This window comes from Halyomorpha halys, unplaced genomic scaffold (genome assembly GCF_000696795.3).
Source record: "Halyomorpha halys isolate HHAL.00 unplaced genomic scaffold, Hhal_1.1 Scaffold110.1, whole genome shotgun sequence".
In the NCBI taxonomy this organism is placed as follows: domain Eukaryota; kingdom Metazoa; phylum Arthropoda; class Insecta; order Hemiptera; family Pentatomidae; genus Halyomorpha; species Halyomorpha halys.
Genome location: NW_027112640.1, coordinates 480,635 through 500,046, shown reverse-complemented (window position 1 = coordinate 500,046; position 19,412 = coordinate 480,635). Strand labels below are relative to the sequence as shown.

The window sequence follows — 19,412 nt, the reverse complement described above, 5'->3', positions numbered from 1 at the left end:
AGGACTTGCGAAAATATAAATGAGGAGCATTGAGTTAAAAAGTAATATATCCATTTCTTATTAATACAGATTTTAATGATAAATTAAAATTCTGCAGTAAAAAGATATTCAGTTAATTTCAAAACATAAATTTTCTTATGTCGAATAGTTTTAACAAAAATTACTTATCCATGATAACTATTATTTTTTTAAAGATTAATTTTCTTAAACAAAAATTTAGAAATTCAGAGGTGAAAAAGCAGTGAACAAATGGAACGTAAATAATACTCCTCTCTATCTAAAAAAAAAATAATAATAATAAATAAATAAATAAAATAGAACACGAATCAAAATTAATATGCAAAAACAAAAATTCCTCATCAGCCACTTATTTTTGTGTTAATTTTAAAATTATTACAATACCTGAAACCAGAATTATATGTAAAAATGGATAACAATGCTCGTTTTAAAGGATAATAGAGGGATGGAACCAAACAATCGAGATTGTTATTCTGGAATATGTGGTATTATTTTCTCAAACAATAAAAATATAAATTACATCCAAAAAAGCTCTTATAAAGAAAAATGTGAGATAAATCTATATAACTAGGGCTGAACTGAATTGCCATCTAGCGGCAGTCATGAAAACTAGTAGAATCCCTACGACACAGTAGTAAAAACGTAATAAGCCGTGACTTAATGTCAAGTAAACTATAGCTATTATATTATACATTGTTGTGTAGAATATTTTAAAATCTATAGACCAAGGAAATAATTTTAAAAAATACGAGAGTAAATATATAATAGTGAAAAATTGTTATGGTGCATCTCATGTGGATAAGTTAAATTTCTATTGAAAAGTTGATTTGTAATACCCTTCGACATAAGAAAATTTAAATTTTGAAATACATTAAATAATTTTTAGATATAGAATTTTAATTTGTCAAAAAAATCTGTATTTATGAGAAATGGATATAATACCTTTTGATAATATAATATAATATGCTCCTTATTTATTTTTTCACATGCTCATCCTTGAATCAGTATGAAACTTCTTAGGAAACTGATGGCCTAAATGTAATTTTAAAAAGATTTGCTCTCACAAAAACAAATTTTGAAAATTAAAGTTAGAAAATGGAATACAAACGTTGAAGTAATGAAGTGACACCTAAAATTCCAAATGAACGGGATTAAGATAAATCAAAATAGTTAGTTGACGTCCTAATTCAATCATTAGGAATTTTTTTCTAGATTTATCCTTTATTCGAAGATTTCATCCTTAAAGGATGAGATTATGTTGTATGCTGACATTTTTATAAAAAATCGAACCTTTTTTTTTTATTTATACAAATGAAGACTTTGGGCATCCACTATTTTTCATGGAAATAAGAAAAACTTTTTTAGAACTATTTAGTAAAAATAAAAATGATAAAATTTTTATAAGCATGTCTACATAATAATTATGTAAATGTTTAAGGTTGCGTATATATGTATGTCTGAGTTGAATCATGTATTGCTTCAACAATTTTGTTTTTGAAACAACAATTACTTCGAGTCATAAAAAGTGAGATAAAATTTCAAAAATAAGTAACAAACAACAATGTGGAGAGATAGTAAAAGGTGAATGACTAAGACGGGATTACGAACATAGTACAGTCAGTCTACAATTTTCTAGGTCAGTGAATGTACTTGATGACACCGTTAACAATAGGGTCAGTTCTAATCAAAGAGAGACTATTATTAACAGTCTCTTTAACAAGTATTATTATTAAATCACGAAACAAAAAAAAAAGAATAAAAATAGAACCTTGATAGGTAGACAGCCAAGGGTGTGCTCAGAGCATGAATGAAGAGTAGTTTTTTTTTCAATCCGACGGTCATACTTTTTTTTAAAATGTGCTTTCATGGGTCTTAACTAGCATTGGAAATAGGTGTTAGTTAATTCTGTAGTTTTAGGAAATAAGTGGTCGTTAGAAAAACGTATTTTATGGATTTTTTTAAAAAAACTAATACTACTGCAAAAAACAATAATAATTAGCATTATTTTTTCATTTAACCCTGAAACTTCACTTGTAAGTAATAATAACAATCTAAAACCGAAAAAACAGTTATTAATTAAGAACGAAGAAGTAACAAACTATTTATAATTATAAATTAACTGAAATATTTGTATGCCATAAATCAGGCCAAGTTATCCAGTTATATTCAAGTTTAACTTCTATAGTAGTATTTTTCTTTATAGCTTTATCAACTGAAATACACATTTTATTTATTTCTGCGTCTCATGAGATGTTCAAAATATCTTATTTTATTTACCTAAAAAACAGAATAGGTCCCAACTAAATTAAAATTAAATTATAAATTGATTCCGAAGAATTCTTCAGCTTTTTTTTTACTATCACTAACCGATATCTGAAATATATAGAATGGAGAAGTATCGCGATGGTGCAAATTTTTAAATTTTGATTCATTGGAATCGACGGATATACACGTTTTGAGGTCCCCTGAGTCCAATTATTCAAGTCACGCAAAATGGCCTGTGTGTGAACAGCTCAAAAACACAAGCCCGAATAAAATAAAAATATTCAACAGGATTTGTATAAAATATATAGTGTACATGGCACTTTTTCGTTAAAATCGAACAACCACAAGTATTGTAATATGTATGTACTACGGATACGAAATCTTTTGTTAAATCGTTGTATTAATGGCAGGATCAAAGTTGATATTCGTTATTTCACCTTGGAAAACCCTTTTTAAGATTTTTTTTATAGTAAGTGAAAGTATTGTGGTTCGCGCACCGCACCAGTTTTTGAGCAACGCTCTATAACCTCGCATAGATTAGTCACTACAAGAAATAAGGATCACGAAATCTACAGTTGATATACTTCTGTCAGAGGAAAAAGTATTTTAGCAAAATAATGAACTTTCAACATTGAGGTGGCCATAACGTGCGTGTCAGTATACATATAAAATAACACAAAGAGCTTTCTTTCCTCCACTATATGAGTCGTTGAGAAAAGAAGGCAGCAACCGTAACGTAAAAACCCCTAATGAAAATACATCATTAGATAAAAGGGTACCGTTGGATATAAGGAAAACGCAAACATTTACGAGGGTAAGCATAATTGTCCCCGGTTTTATCTAATATGACATAAAAGGTTAAGGAGAAAGCAAAAGTGAAAGAGAAAGAAGGTTCACGGCTTAAGTGGGAAATTAAACCATAGCAAGAAGAAAAAGGAGTGCTTGCCGCCACATGTAAGAAAGCTGTGTAATAAAGTTTAGTACTAGTGAACAGTTTAATAGTTACTATAATAACTATAACTAACAACAGTAACCACTGCAAGTAATAATTACTGGCGGGATGAAGAATGAGTAAAGAAGTGTTAATTGGTTCGCTGGGTGACTGTCGGATGTTCATAATAACCTGTTAAGGTCTGTCTGAACTTCATAAGTGCACAAGTACTTTAGGGTATAAATGGAAAAGTGGGTTGAATTCAGTCAAAATTATTCATTTATAATATTGTTATCACATAATCGTGGAAATAGTAGGAAGAGCTAGTATAAAATAGTATTGCTTATCTTCAACAAGATTCTTTAGGACAAAAATAACATCTAATTTCATATCCATAATTCAGTTTTACATCTTCCAAAGTTCATACTTCGTGAAAAAGACAGACCTCTCTATCTTTAAAATATTTATCAATTTTTAAAACAATATCATTTCACATGCTTGCACGTTTAAAAGAGAAATGTCACTGTTTTAAATTTTTTTTTTATTCTGCATAACAAAGTGACTGATGTTACGGCGTACTTACCAATAGACGCAAGAGCAGAACAAAAAAAAATGTTAATTTTAAAAATGATTTTTTCAACATTTTTTATCTATATTATTCTTCATTAACAATAAAATATATATGTGCATGATTGCTTCCTTAGAACTCCAAAGTTTGGCTCTAAGGATTTTTATTTTATTGTTTGTACTCAGGCAGCAAATAAAAAATATTTATTAGAAGGACATGGTATGGGTTTACGCACGAGAAAAGCAATACAGATATAGTTTCAAATATATATTAATGGACAGCGTTTCGACCCACTCTGTAAGTCTTCATTACGGTTGTTGTGAATGAGGGAACTAGACAAGATGAATAAACAAAAAACAAATATAAAATAATTTCATATAGTTTTTGTTTATTAATTGATATATTTTTTATATTGTCTTTTCTTACCACTAGGACCTACAGAAACTAACCCAAAAGTCTAATATTTTTGGATGTAGAATCACCAAAAAATAATTAAGTAAAAATAGGTAACCCTCTCTATGTGCCTTCCCTTGTTAGTATAAACGAAGAACGAAGAAGAATTGAAGAGATCAAACAGTTGTAAAAATAAATCTTTTTTGTCTATTCAGTGTTTCTCAAGATCGACAAAATAGAAGGTTAAATGTAAATATGAATATAGCCCAAAATATAATTAAAAATCAGTTATTCCAAAGCTTACGGAAGATAAAAATTGTATCACCATTATTTCTATTCACGTACTTAATATATTTATGCATTTCATATTTGATGGGTGGAATATCAAATTCAATTTTTTTTTTTTTTGTATCTTAAAATATTGTGATGAATAAATACAAATAAATAAATATACACGAGTAGAACAAATAAAAGTATATTTAAAAAATGTAGAGAATCTATAATATTCAAAATTTTACAAGAAACTCTCATTTAAGACGATTTACATAATGTAGCGGTACCGTAGAAAAAAAATAATGAATATATAAAAACAAAATATTTAAGAAGAAATAATTGCTAATGGATATTTGACGGTTTAAGAAATAGTTAATAACTATGAGTAGACGAAAGCAACAAATTTAAAATCTTCCCCATGGTCACATTTACATTAGTAAAAAATAGCATACACAGTTTTACTGATGAACTGCTAAAATATCATTTTTCTGGTGTTAAAATAAAAGGTCTTAAAGTTGTTTAGCCAATGATGCTAATTTTGTTGCAGAATTATAATGAAGAGTGAATGAATTTAAAACAAAATAGAGTTATTTTAATTTATTCCTTTTATCAAAGAGGAGGGAAGTTAATGTTATCATTAATGATAGAAGCAGGGTCCCAGACCCCTCAAATTCAACGCTTATGAACATTTTATCTATTCACTTTGACATAAATTTCTAAGGAAAGTAATACAATAAAATATGTTTTTAAGAAACAAAAGCAAGAGTTTTTAAAATCTATATGTAGTTCAATATTGCTGACCAAATAATCTCGACACCCAGATATTATATTATCGAATATTATACTTTATAAAATTAAAGTCTGTACAATTTTATACAAAACGTTTATGTTTCATTTGTTTTTAAACAAACTGATATGCTACTACAGCGTGCTAATTTTATTTACGCTATAGAAAGGCTACTTTTCAGTTCTCCGTAGAAAAGGTAAATGCCTGGAATATGCCTGAAACTAATTATTTTACAAATTAACAAAGTATTATTACTAATTAGGTTTACAAAGTAAACCTAAGTCAAATCCGACAGCTGCGTTGACAGAGAACCGAAAAGTTGCGGTTTCACAAAGAACCGAAAAATGCTATTTATTTAAAGCGTTCTAATGGCATCTGAGTTTAACAAAAAATGAAATAATACATTCGCACTTTGTACGAAATATTGCGAGTTTTCAGGAAATGCTTAGTTTTCTAGTAATAAACCTAAGACTGAAAAAATCTTAAAATTGCGTTGTGTATTTCAACTTTTGTTGTGAAATTAGAAGGCTGCCGAGGCGGGAAACCTCAAATCGGAATTCAGCAACCCAAAAAATCTATACAATAGTAAAGAAAACATTTCTATAATAATTTTTATATCTGTAATTTTTTTTTTATAATCTAAATTTTTTCTCTTTGTAGAAAGGACTAATCCGTGAATTACAAAAACATATTGATATGTCTGGAAAACTATAAGCACAAACATAAAAAACTAAAAATTCCTCTCATTTCCTAAATAATAATAAAACAAAATATAGAGAAAAGTTAGACAGAAAATTATTACCATAATAGATAATAAAATTATGTGTATCATAATTATTAATAAAAATAAATTCCGATCATATTTGTATGCTAATAAATGAAAAAAGACATTCTAAAACATATTTCTTTATATTATAAAAAAGAAAATTCACAGTCTCAGGATTCGACATGTCGAAACGGCATGTAATTATCGATAAAAATGCAGAAAATGGTTTATATAAGTCACTTGTTTAATGCTAAATTTCATACGGAGCTATGGTGTAACCGTGGAATACTTTAAAATTAGAAGACAGATGAATTATGCATATAAACAAAGAAACCAATCTTCATGCTTGTTGAACAACAAAATTACTTGACAAAATAATTCGTGAAAGTGTAAAAGAAAAAGAGCACAGTATCACATTACAGATAAGGGTTTGCGAAAGTAATCACACATTCCTTTCAAATATTATAATGATATTTATTTCTTTAAAAAGTAAGAGTAAAAAAAAAAATATTCGAATCAGTTTTGAAACTACGGCAAAGTATTTTTCTTTCGAGAACTGAATCAATTTTACCGTACATTATCTCTTGATTGAATTTCTTCATTCCATTCTATTACTAATACATCATTAATGTTTAGCAACTGATTTGAACGCTAAGAAATGTTTAATACTGCACGTTAAAACGGGGCCTTTGGCAACGTGTTAATAACCAAACACTTTGTTATTTCAAGTAACGCTGCTCTTAAAATATTAAATTATATTAATAATTAAATTTCGTTAGATTAATTAACAACAATACTACAAAGGAATCAACCAGTGTGTGACACTCACTTGTGAATAGGTTCCAAGTTAATAAAGTTTTTGTTACTAATGTAACAGTTTGGTAAAACATCATCACTTCCACTTTTAATTTTCTTCTTTCTTTTTTGCTTTTTTTTTTTCCATTTAAACTCGACAACTTTCCTTAAAGTTTTAAACGATAACAACATTTCTTCACTAAAGCTGTACGTGACAGTTGGAAAAAGAATTACAGCGGTGCTTCATGTCAGTAAGTTTAGAAGGAAACTCAACTGGAGCAAAGAAGAGCCTTACTTCTAATTACATTTTCTCACGATTCAGGTTAATTGTAATTAAGTTTCCTTTATTTAGTCCCTTCTTAATGCTTAATTAATAAACAGTAATTAAATACATTAGAAAATGGTCAAGAGGGAGTTTTAACACGCTTCTTGAGAAATTTTAGGATAATTTTAAAAATCTGTATTAATTGAAACTAAAAAAAATATATATACACTTTTATTAGCAAAATATTTATGTAATAACTTAAATGGAAACTGATGTCATAGATGGGCAAAAATTAGCTATGAACCATTATGAACATTCAAATATAAATAGATTTGCCCAATGAAGAAGAAATCACCCTGTGATAACACTAGAATCAGTTCTATGACGTTGCTATTAATTTCAAAACATTTTTGTGCATTAATTCGCATTAAAAAAAAATGTATTTGCATATCTTCGTAAACGAATACATTTTGAAAATGTTAAGGCATGAATACGTTAAAATTTTACAAAACCTCAAGGACCAAAAAAAAAAGTTCGTCATAGTGTTACACCGCTTTTTGATTAATTTTTTTTTATTGTACATATTATATGTAGACAATTATTAAATTTTCTGAGAATAAAGTTTTAATGCTACTATGACCCTCCTCCTTAAAAAGCTTTATTACGACTATAAATTCTTTGACATAGCCCCACTCTGGTTCCTACTTTTCCTTATATGATTTTTTTACTGGGCCAAATAACGGAAGGAAAACTGACTCAACAAATCAGGTCGTCAATATGCCCACGACATATTCAGATAATAAACTTCAGAGATTCGAATGCTGAATAGTATAACTGTAATAGATTAATCTCCTTTATATATTAAAATCTGATATCAGATAGTTTATATTCATGGGCTTAAAATCGCTTTTGGATTTCTTTACTAAATAATTAATTTTTAATTGCATTCCAGTGTTAAAGAATTCAACAAAAAATAAATGAAAACTTCATTACTCATTAATTATAAGTGAACATACTCCTAAATGATAAAAGTATTTAATTTTATAAGAAAAGTAAGGCGACTGAGAAGATACTTTATTGGTTAAGTAAAACCATATAAGAATTCATAATATATATTTTGGGTAGATCACATTTTTTGGTAATTGTTTTTAATTTATACTTCAATTCGTAATAATTAATACATCGAACAGTTAAAATAATACAACTGATTTCAAAAACATAAATCAAAATAATTGCTAAAACCTGAAGGTTGAAACGGTGACCAAGTTGGAAATAAAAATAAATTCAAATACATTTTCTTGAAAATTTTAGAGCGTACAAAAATATTTGAAAGATTATTTACCTAAACCGTCACAACTATCCACTTCATATGCTAATGACAGATTAGTTAATTAATTATTCATAATAATAATTAATCAAAACAGACGTCTAGATGCAATAGTTTATTTTTGAATAAATTTTGAATAGGACTACTCCATGTGATAACCAAGAAAAAACCGTAGAAATAAAAGGTATCTTTTAGAAAAAATCGGTATCCAATGGTGAAAACAATTCTTATACGTACCGAAATTTGGGTTTTCCTCGATTAACCATAAGAAAATTTTTTAGATATGTTGTAGAACTTTTTAATAAATAAAGAAAAGAGCTTTAGGTAGTTAAATCATTCAAAAATGCATCGCAAAAAAATAATAATAAAGAAATAAAACTTTAAAAACGGGAAATATGGTATTTAGAATATGGAATTACAGGAACTATACTCGTCGTATGAACTTGTTTCACGACTTGAATTGTTAATTTTGTTCGTAATTTCTTCAAATAAAATTTTCTTAGCAATTATCAAATTTACGCGGAAATCGTGAAAACGCAAAATCTGAAGTTTTTAAAGCAGGGTTTGGAAAAGGTTCAAGGACGGAACAATTTTTCATTGCTCTTTTTCAAGAAAATGCAAGGTTAGAAACAAGTAGGTTGGGGGGGGGGAGGGTAAGAAATATAGTAGGAGTGATATTTGGTGCTAGACAAATCGGCAACATTTAGATCCTGTTGGATGGCTTTATTAGTGACAAAGAAAGGAGTATTGAGGATTTTGGATTATAAGGATTGGATACGATAGAAATTGGATAGTGTAGTGGAGTCCAAAAGCTCAGCTCTGTAAGTACCAGTAAGCCTTATTATAGTCATGTAAATCAGTCTTTTGTAATTAATGGGAAGTTTATACCGTTTGCAAGGTAAGTGTCAGTGAAACAGTCAGATTCGACGTGAGGTTTCCTTTCTTTTGAGTCGTGTATGAGGAATCCAAGCTGTTTGTCTAGTATGTAGTGAATTTGTTTCACAGAAATAAGTCCAGTATTATTAAAGGGTACTGTAGGTCATGAAGTCATAGGTTTATGACAAAGGATAAAAATGATTTCACGCAATATATTGGAATTAGGTAAAATTACATAGTTAATAATATATTTTCCCCCTGTTTTTATTAATTATTTTGTTGTTTTTTTATGGTTATTGATTTACATCTTGAAATAACATCCTTTAAATAATTTAATTAGAATAATGTTATTTTTTCAGAATATTTATAAATAACAAAAGAATAACTAATTCATAATAAAAAATTACAAATAATAAAGTAATTATTTGATCTTTTAACAGCAAAACTAAACTTATGATATTAATACACTAGAAAAAAACAACTGTTTTAACACTTCCATCATTCTTGTTGGGGAATTTTAATAGTAAGCATCCACCAACAAAATAAGAGAAGTTAGTTCATGCAACAATTACAAGCTCCAATTTAAAATCATATTTCGATTTGACTCAAAATGGTCATATTTCGTGGTTTATTACTTTTTCATAAAAACATTATTGAATGATTTCTTTTTTAGCATCATAAGCGCTATAATGTACATTTTTTTTTTGAAAAACATAAATTATCTTGTATCAAAATTAAACGTGGAAACATCCAATTTCGGTACGTGTAAGATTTTTTTTCACGATTTTGCTGCATCAGATTTTTTCCCAAATATAAACAAATATATTAATTATCAAGTTAAGAAAGACTTTTCATATTTATTTTATTTAAAATAAATTTTCGAATTAGGACTGTCATTAACAGTAGTGAATAGAAAAAACAATATTTTTATAGAATATGCCATAGGAATGGAAGCTTATTAAAGAGAAGAAAAAATTAACCTCTACAAAACAATCGATTCTTATAAAAGTTACGGAGTACTGTAGGGAAAGTACAGTGCTCCCAGGAGAAAGGCCGGAGCACTAAATATAATGTCATGGAGAGGGAGACTATTGCAGTAGATTACTAAGTTCGCAAGTGGCAGTTTGCAATGCATGGATTCCCTTGGACTGGGAGCAGTATCAATAAATTCTCTACCTGCTGGCATATAGGGCCCAATGAAAAACAGTGTCAGGGGTTTTTTTTTTACTTATTTTTCCCCTACCCGAGGTATTCGAGTCATCTATATCAAACAAATGAACGTTCCGCTTTTGCTGTATGCCCTTGAAAGTTCATATTTCAACTGTTATTTGCTTTAGAGGGTCAAATTCCTTTTAGGTTCCAATGGTATTTGTTTAAAAAAAAATCTATATATTTTCTTAGGGTTACTAAGGTCCTAACCTTAGTATGTTTAGGAATGGTGTGTGTTCAAAAACAATACATCCAGTGTTCAAACCAAAAGCTCCGTTGTGGAAATGTTATAAATTGCGAACCTCTGCTTCGATCTTCAGTGCATAAACCTTGACAACTCATTCAAATCCATAATAACTAGATAACATCGTTTCCAGTCCACCCTAACCGGAAGCAATCCAACTAACGGCCCAAGAGATAAATCTACCAGATTTTTAATAGTTTTTTTTTTAATATTCTTATCTCGATGCTAGGAGTCGCCAAGGACGGCTAACAAATGAAGTAATGACCACAATGATGAAAAGGAGCGTTACCACCAGAAATGAAACATAATTCCTGGATGGGACAATAGGAACAGAATAGGATGCGCATCATTACCACAACCGCATTCATTTTCAAAATTATGTGTTTATCTAAACAAAGTTTATAAACGACCAGCCTGATATAAAAACCGTAGTATTTTCAATAAAATAGCGTCTTCAGTGAATTTGACAATAATATCATAGTTTTATTTTATGTTATTAAATTAGTTTCAAATTACATATTTTGATTCTGTTTCTTATTTTAATTTACCCAAGATTGTCCCTTGATGATGTTCAGGTTGGCCAAAACTTTAGAAGTATTAAGATTATCGGGACTTAATTGGATATAATTTATTTAAAAACAAATTTGATCCTTTTTTTTTCAACTTTATTCTTTTCAAAACCTTCCAACGTTTCGACCCTCAGGTCATTTTCAAGGATACCTTTATTTTGATGTAATTTTCTTTTTTAAAATCTTAAAAATGCCGGCTAATTGCCTTTGTCCCATCTATAACTTTTTCTATATAATTCTTTCTTAAATTTAAAACTTTTACAATCCACTTCTCTTCTTTCTTTCATTTACATTTGCAACCTGTTTTAAGCAGGTTTTTTTTTACAAATTACATTTGCAAATGTAAATGAAAGAATATACCACTCTCAAACAAGAATATATTAATAAAATTAATCGGATATAATTTATTTTAATTCAATAATAAAACCAGTCTCGATCATAACATTTAATGATAGTAGTTTTGGAATCATAACGGTAACAAACCCAAAATTATGCAATGATAACCCAAAACATCCAAATTATTTAATAATTAAATTTTTTTATTAATACTACTACTTGAAACCTTATCAAACCTCGTTTAAATCAAATTAATCTCGTCGAGTACTCTCCACATTTATGCAAATATCGATACAAACTAAACTGCACTGATTAAGAAGCTAAAATATTGTACAAAATTAAAAAAAAATTGTGGAAGCTCATTCTGTTTAATGGTTTTGTATTTCTATCATCAAGACTGGAAATTCAATTTTTAGGTTTTTATAACTACGTCAATTTTAAGTTTTAGAAAAAAGAAGAAAGGTATTTGGTAGAAAAGAATATTAAAAATATTCTTCCAAGCTAAATTCCTCATTTTTTCATTGCTTGTCAATTGTGTACGAATATAGAACTTTAACAAAAAAAAAAAATACAATTAAATAATGAGCCAATACAGAAAGCTTTATTACAGATATTTAACTATATTCATATTGATCAGACTTGATATCTGAGTGTGAAGGCTGAACTGTTAAAATTTTGGCCTGTACTTGCCAGAACTTATTTATTAATATATTACTTTTAACCTTTATTAAAATATTTATCGTCCTTGAAGTAGTGTTTTGAAAAGTTATTTGCTCGGACGATAAATCCCGAGAAAATTATCGTTTAACTGAATTTATGTAGGCTATAAATTACTACAATATTAACTTAATATTGTCTTACTTAGTATTTGCATGTTCAAATGTTTTATTCACATTCTTTTAATTCTTAAAATAAAAATTACATTTTTAGAAAAATAACCTGAAAATATCGCATTTTTTAAAAATTAGGTTGGAAGGATAGATGGAAAAAATATAAGTGAAACTGAAATTTGACTAGACTTTGCACTACATTAATATCTTTTTGAAACTATTCTTTGAGAATGTACAATAGAAATGATACAAGCCTACGTTTTACCGGGTATTACTTTAAATGTTCTTTTTAATTTCAGGAGGTAGATAATCCTTTAAAAAATGTGTTATTATTATCTATATTATCATAGTATTTAATTATGTTTGTGCAGCCATTGTTTGCTGGAATTTTTTTTTAATTGAAATAAAATGGAATAAATAAATATTATCTTTCGTATTTTTCCAGTGATTAAACCCGTCCTTGAGACGAGCTCTACCTCCTCTCGTAATTCATAACTAATTTGTTCAGTTGTGTGAATAAATTAGTGGTTGTTACTGATTATTATCTATTATTAAACTGTTTTTAATGAAGCTTTAGTACGAAGTGTTACTTCTGGAGAACTTCTCAAAAGATCTTTCTTTCTTTACTCTTCCCCGTCTTGGTTGAATGTAGGCGTCCCTGAGATTTATATCGCTAAGAGTCCCCGAATCCTACCGTAAATAGACCCTTCCCCATTTTCCTCGTTATTTATTGCAATCTTGAGAAGTAATAAAAACTTTTGGTAATTAGTTTTCACTACGTGTTCTGAGTTCTTTGGAACTTTTGTTAGGTGGTTCGGGGGTATTGCTTCAACCGACCTGGGACTAATAACTGTTCCTACTTTTTATAACTTCATAGCAAAGTATTTCTCTTTTCTAATTATCCTCTGTCGTACGTTTAGTTAAGTGAAATGGGATCTTTTGTGATAGGATTTACGTCGCTGTTATTGTTTTATACCATCCCTATATTTGTAATTTAGCAACACTTGGTTATACTTAGTTAAATGATTATAGATTAATCAAGTCACTCACCTATATTTTTATAGCATATTTAAAATATATACGCGGTTTACTTGATTTTCAATTTTTGTTATTCTTTAAAATTTATTTATTGATATTTATTACTGTATTAAAAAACACAAGTAAATATAATGTGAGTTATATTGCCATGGCATGATACAGTCTAGTGGAATATCTACCCATTGATAGAACTTTAATAAACAGTTTAAGTTTGCAAATGTAAATGAAGGAGAGAAGAGAAGTGGTTTGTAAAAGTTTAAATCTAAGAAAAAAATTATATAGAAAAGGTTATATGGGACAAAGGCAATTAGCCTGCATTTTTGAGATTTGAAAAAAGAAAATGACATCAATATGAAAGTATCCTTGAGAATGGCCTGAGGGTCGAAACGTTGGAAGAGTTGTAAAGAATAAAGTTGAGAGAAAAAAAAGGATCAAATTTGTTTTAAATTAAGAATAAACTTATGATATTAATACACTAGAAAAAAAATTAAAATGTTTTTAAAGAGCGATACTAATATAAAAAAAGTATTAATACTAACATAACTTATGTAGCAGTAACAGTAATAATAGTGACTATTATTATCTTTTACCTTATAAATTATGTACTATCATTTATTCAACCAAAATATCGTTAATACATTTCGCAACTAATTAATTATATGACGTTTTTACGTTAATTTGTTGTTGTTTTTTTTAAATAGACATCCACTAATTAAACATTTTCTGTAATACGGTTCTACCATCCTTAAATGTAATGATAGCCTATAACATTTTTTTAATCTGAATTCATTGTTTTTTTTTAAAACATGGATCCAGAGAAAATAATGAAGGGAATAATCAATATTTGAAAAAAATCTTTTGATTTTCTAAGAACTTTTTGCAATCTGAAAATGTCGGAAAAAATGTTTATCATACTTTCATATGGATGATCTTCTCCCATTCATCTCTAATTTATAGTTGCTGAATCAGTATTATCGTTGTGATATCTCGGATATAGCTGTCTGTCTTCATTTTGTTTTTGAAGAGTAAAGGAATGGTCGCCGTGGTACCCATTGTTGTCGAAGAGGGCGTCGGGTACATGGTGAACAATGGGATTCCTCGGCCCACACACCGTCCTGCGATCCCCGTTTATCTCTGGTAATATTATCTTCTTCCCCTACCCTCTGTTCTCATCCAGGTTTTGGAACATTGGAGGGTCAACTTGTCTTGTCCAGTATAGGTTTCGTCGATCTATAACTGTTTCTATTTCTGTAATAATATTTAAAGATCATTCAGGGACCAGATGGGTTCGTCTTATTTTTATGTAACATCATGATTGAAGGTTTAAAAATTGTGAAGGAGATAGATGGTTGTAGAGCGGATAGAAATAAAAGATAATGTAATTGTTTTTTAAATTGTTGTTAAATCTCTATTATCATAACGAATTATCGAGGGTTTCTTGTTCATGAATTAGAAAATTAAGTCAACTCCTGATGTTCTACGTTATTTTGGTTTTAAACTGTGATTAACTTATACAAAGAGTCGAAAATAATACCCTATGTCACGATTTGTTTAGAGTAACTTTCAATCATACCAAGCAACTTATTTTTATACAATTATTTGGTTTTGGTATTGTATTTATGATTATTTTAGTAACAATCTGAGTCTTCTTGTTTAATAAAGAACATATGCTTTGTATGTTTGTTTAAAAAGTAAAATAAAAAAGTTCTCATCTATATCTGGAATTGCGGGCTCCCTCAAGAAGATAATTCTTATCAGAACCAAACAAAACGCTCAGGTGATATACTTGATCGAATTATTTGTGTGTGCAGTTCTATGATATTCCAAACTACGGTACACTATAAAACCACAGAATTACATAACTTAACAAAAAATAAATATAAAAAGAAGAACCCACAAAGAATTCCGTTACATGTAATGTGTTTTATGTTGTTGTTTTTTTTTGTGTGATATCAGTGGTTAAATTATTTGTAATTAAAAGTATTTATGTTTAAATGAAATAGTGACATATATAGGTTAATTTGACTTATCATATTAGATCTGGGCAGAATAGTCTGCAGATAGTTGGATGTGAGGCTGTGAATTTATATCAAGATTGCCCTTGATGTACAGGTTGGCCGAAACCTTGGGACATAATTTATTTTAAATGAATTATCATTAAACTTATACGGTAACAATTAATATTAAGAATTCCATCTTTGCGATGTAATGAAGAACTATAGTAGAGGTATTGATGAAGTGGTAGGGGACAAATATACATTAACCATACTTTATTATTTTTAAATTTCATTTCATTATTATTTTAGTGTATTTGGCACGACTGGATATTTACAGCCCCAATAACTCAGTTATTGAATAGTACAAATAATAAATACACATTAACATATTACCATATTAAGTAAACAGAAATTAAAATTTGAGAAGCCAGAATTAAAATTGATTGGAAAGTAGAAATAACACATTTACCGAAACATACTACGTAAACAGAAATTAAAAACACACTGAACTGGTTTAATTTATTATGATAGAATTCTTCTCACAGCCTTGTATATTTGAAGAAATGTTTTAGCCAGAAAATAAACCATTTGCCTTTATATTTAAATTAAATTAAGCAATCGGAGCCTCATTGCTAATCACTTCTTTGAAGGAATAAAAAAATAAAATAACAATTTGCGCGTAGTATTTATGTCAATTTTATATAAACGATAACCTCTGTAAATAACGCATTTATTATAACAGCCAACGTGTTTGAAAAGAGATTAACTTTATCTGAAAATGTCATACGAAGGACGCTTCTGTATCAATGTGTCAAACAATTAAATACAATTTAGTGACAATCCCGGCAGTTATATACTAACGACTATGATTTAAAATATTATTTAACGCTCATTATTTACTTTTAATAACAACTTAAGAAAAATACATGTTTTTTTTTGTTATAAGTGTATTGTTCGAAAAACAACAATATCATACAAATATCTGAACTTGGAAAGTGATGGGTTTCAGATTTCACGAACAGAAGATATTTTCAATACTTAAAGACACGAACAGTTTATCCAGAGCATGATGAATCCGGAGGGAGGGTAAAGGAAAGCCGTACCAGGAGAAAGTTACGATTTGTGAAGCAGATGAGAGGAGATTCGTCATCAAACTTAGTCAGAGCTCCAAGTACAATGCCAGCCAATGTCACTTCGGTCACCATGTAAATTATATCTTTTACCTACAAATAAACGATTTATATGCATGACCATTTCTTAAGAATAGCTGAAGATTTGTATCAACAATCACACGGCTAATCATCCAATATTAATTAGTTTTGAAATAATGTACGGACTAATTTTTTAAAACCCCAAAGTTATAAAATATAAAATATGAATAATAGTATATGAAGAGAATTTTATGTTTTTATATTTGGGGCATACAGGAGGAAATCAGGATGGATCAGATCTTTCTTAAAATTGATTTCGTCGAAATTGTCTTTTATTTTTTATTAAAAAAGAAATTTTAATAAGAATGTGTAACTAAATTTAATTTTTTAAATAATAATTCAAATAACATTTGCTCGATCCTATGTGATATTTATACTGTAAGAAATATACTGAAATTATGTAATATTCTTCTTTTTCTCAATCTTAAAATACTATAATCGTCCCTAGATTATTATTATTATTATTTATTAGATTGTACTGTTTTGTTTTTTTCATAACACAATTATCGCTAATGAGTATGAGGGCCCACTTCGCAAAAATTCAAGAGACACCTCGGAGAAAATCTATATACAAATAAATTATACATATAATTTTTTTTTTTTTTTCGATAATGAACTGAAATTTTGAAAGCACGCATACATTGAAATTATAAGATTATTTCTTGTTAATTAACAATATTTAACAGACCCCTGATCCATATTTAGGGTTTAGTGTATCGGAAATAAACGGAAGGGTGTTATCGGAGAAAGGAGGACAAAGCACTCAGCCAGACCGCTCCTGCTGCTCTGTATGAACTTTTGCTTTTAATATCCTTGCGTGCTTCGGGTTAATGTATTTCTCCCGGGATCACATACTACCATCTCAATTGCTTGAATGTATCGTAATGACAATACAATTCTTGGACAAATTTAATATCTGTAGATGGATTAACATGTTCGTTGCTTACCACACTACCAATATATGGAGGCCCAACTGAAAATACGGTACTCCAGACAGGAGCGCAGAAAGTATTAAAATATATAATACGGTATCATTCATATTTTTTAACTAGTTGAATTGGTACCTTTGTTCATACTTTTGAACCAGTTAGAAACCTGACGAATGAGTTAAAAAACAGAACAATCAAAATTATTAGTGAGCAGGAATATAACAAAATTTTATAAATAAACCATTAAGTCTACATAAAAGGTCAAACTAATACTTAAAAAAAGCATCAAATAGATATTAAATAGCAGTGTGATGTAGTTGTCTGATTAGAAAAAGTACATCAATAAATCAAAGCTAATTTGTAATTTATAACCGAACATAAAATCTTAAAAATGGATCCTGAATCATCTTGGGTTTAAAATTTTGCTAAAAACCTCAAAAGCAAAAGAATCATTAATAATGAGTAATTATTTCAAGACTTTAACTTCAATAGATTCGTTGGAAAAACAGTTTTGGGTTGACGGCAAACCTCTTTTTGAAACTGAAGATTTAACATGTAGAAACTACTGATTTAATAAACGTTATAAAAATAAATTAAATTAGTTAATCGCAACGATAGTGATATATTACGCAGCTAATTTATAAACCACCAGTGATGCGGCGAGAGGGATGCGCTGGGATCTCTTGAGCTCTGCTCTACCCCCTCACACGTGGGGAATAGAGTGGGCTCAGGAATCCTCAGGTCGATTGTGTAAATATTGTATATATTATTTTATCATTATGTTATTTTATTTATTTATTTTTCATACAGATAGTTTGATTATGTTCATCTTGTATATTCTTTTGTTTGTATATATTTTAAGAGAGTTTTTTTATTTTTTATTAATTTATTTTAGTATGTAGGAGATCATTCACCACTATTACCTATTGCCCACAATTGTGTGGCAGATTGTAATATCTATCAATAAATAAATCTATCAATTAAAAAAAAAAATTATAAACCCGATCAAGACACACTAAATTTATAAAACCAAGCGATAACAAGCTATAGAAATGGTAAACATAGTAACACACTTTGTAATAAGATAAACCGTGTTTTATTTTTTGTCAAAACTATAAGACTTGTTTTAACAGCTCTTTCATGAAATATAACATCACAAACATTTTAAAGCCGAGTGAGAATAAAAAAACATAAATACATCGGGAATCGCGAAGGATATCATATCTGCCCGGAGGTTTTGTTCATGGACGGTCTGCTTAGGATAAAAAATGTATAGGACCTAGTTCACCAATTGACCACTAGAAAACATAATCCGTGGATCAAGATAGCTTTGTGACTGAGGGTTGGATCCGTAGAAGGACAGTGCCGAATCGACCCTAAAGGAAACAGTCATGGAGTTTTAAGGCTAGTCTGCACCTGCGCCATGAAAACTATAGAGAGGTTAGGAGATTCCTTTGAGGCTATCCCCTGGGAGTAATAAATGTCTGTAATTAGGCGACATCGCACGACCAATAATCTGCATGTTCTTCATTGCTAATCGAGAAAAAATAATTACTTGTATAAAACAGATATCCTTCATCAAGGCTAAGAATTTTAGCCCTGATGAAGGCCTGAAATTCTGACCGAAACGTTGGCACCAATGAATAAGTTTTTACTTATTTGTGTTCTTTACTGAATACACCCCCAATCGTCTGTTCCTCAGATATAATCCACGGTCAACTAATAACTCATTATTATATATCTTTTTTTACTAAATGTATAATTATGCACAGTTGTAAAGTCCAA

The 19,412-nt window shown here is 28.9% G+C and overlaps 1 protein-coding gene across 9 annotated transcripts in view; it reads right to left on the bottom strand.

Moving 5' to 3' along the window:
- The window catches only part of LOC106677846 (CCR4-NOT transcription complex subunit 6-like), a 398,718-nt gene that overhangs the window by 350,399 nt on the left and 28,907 nt on the right, over nucleotides 1–19,412 (bottom strand). The window contains exon 5 of one of the 9 annotated variants that reach the window (XM_014416002.3): nucleotides 16,628–16,710. The exons of the other annotated variants lie outside the window; for them this stretch is intronic. Coding sequence (XP_014271488.1) covers nucleotides 16,643–16,710 — 68 coding nt within the window. The 3' untranslated portion in view covers nucleotides 16,628–16,642. Of the gene's footprint in view, nucleotides 1–16,627; nucleotides 16,711–19,412 lie in introns of those variants that run through there. 9 annotated transcript variants of the gene reach the window in all.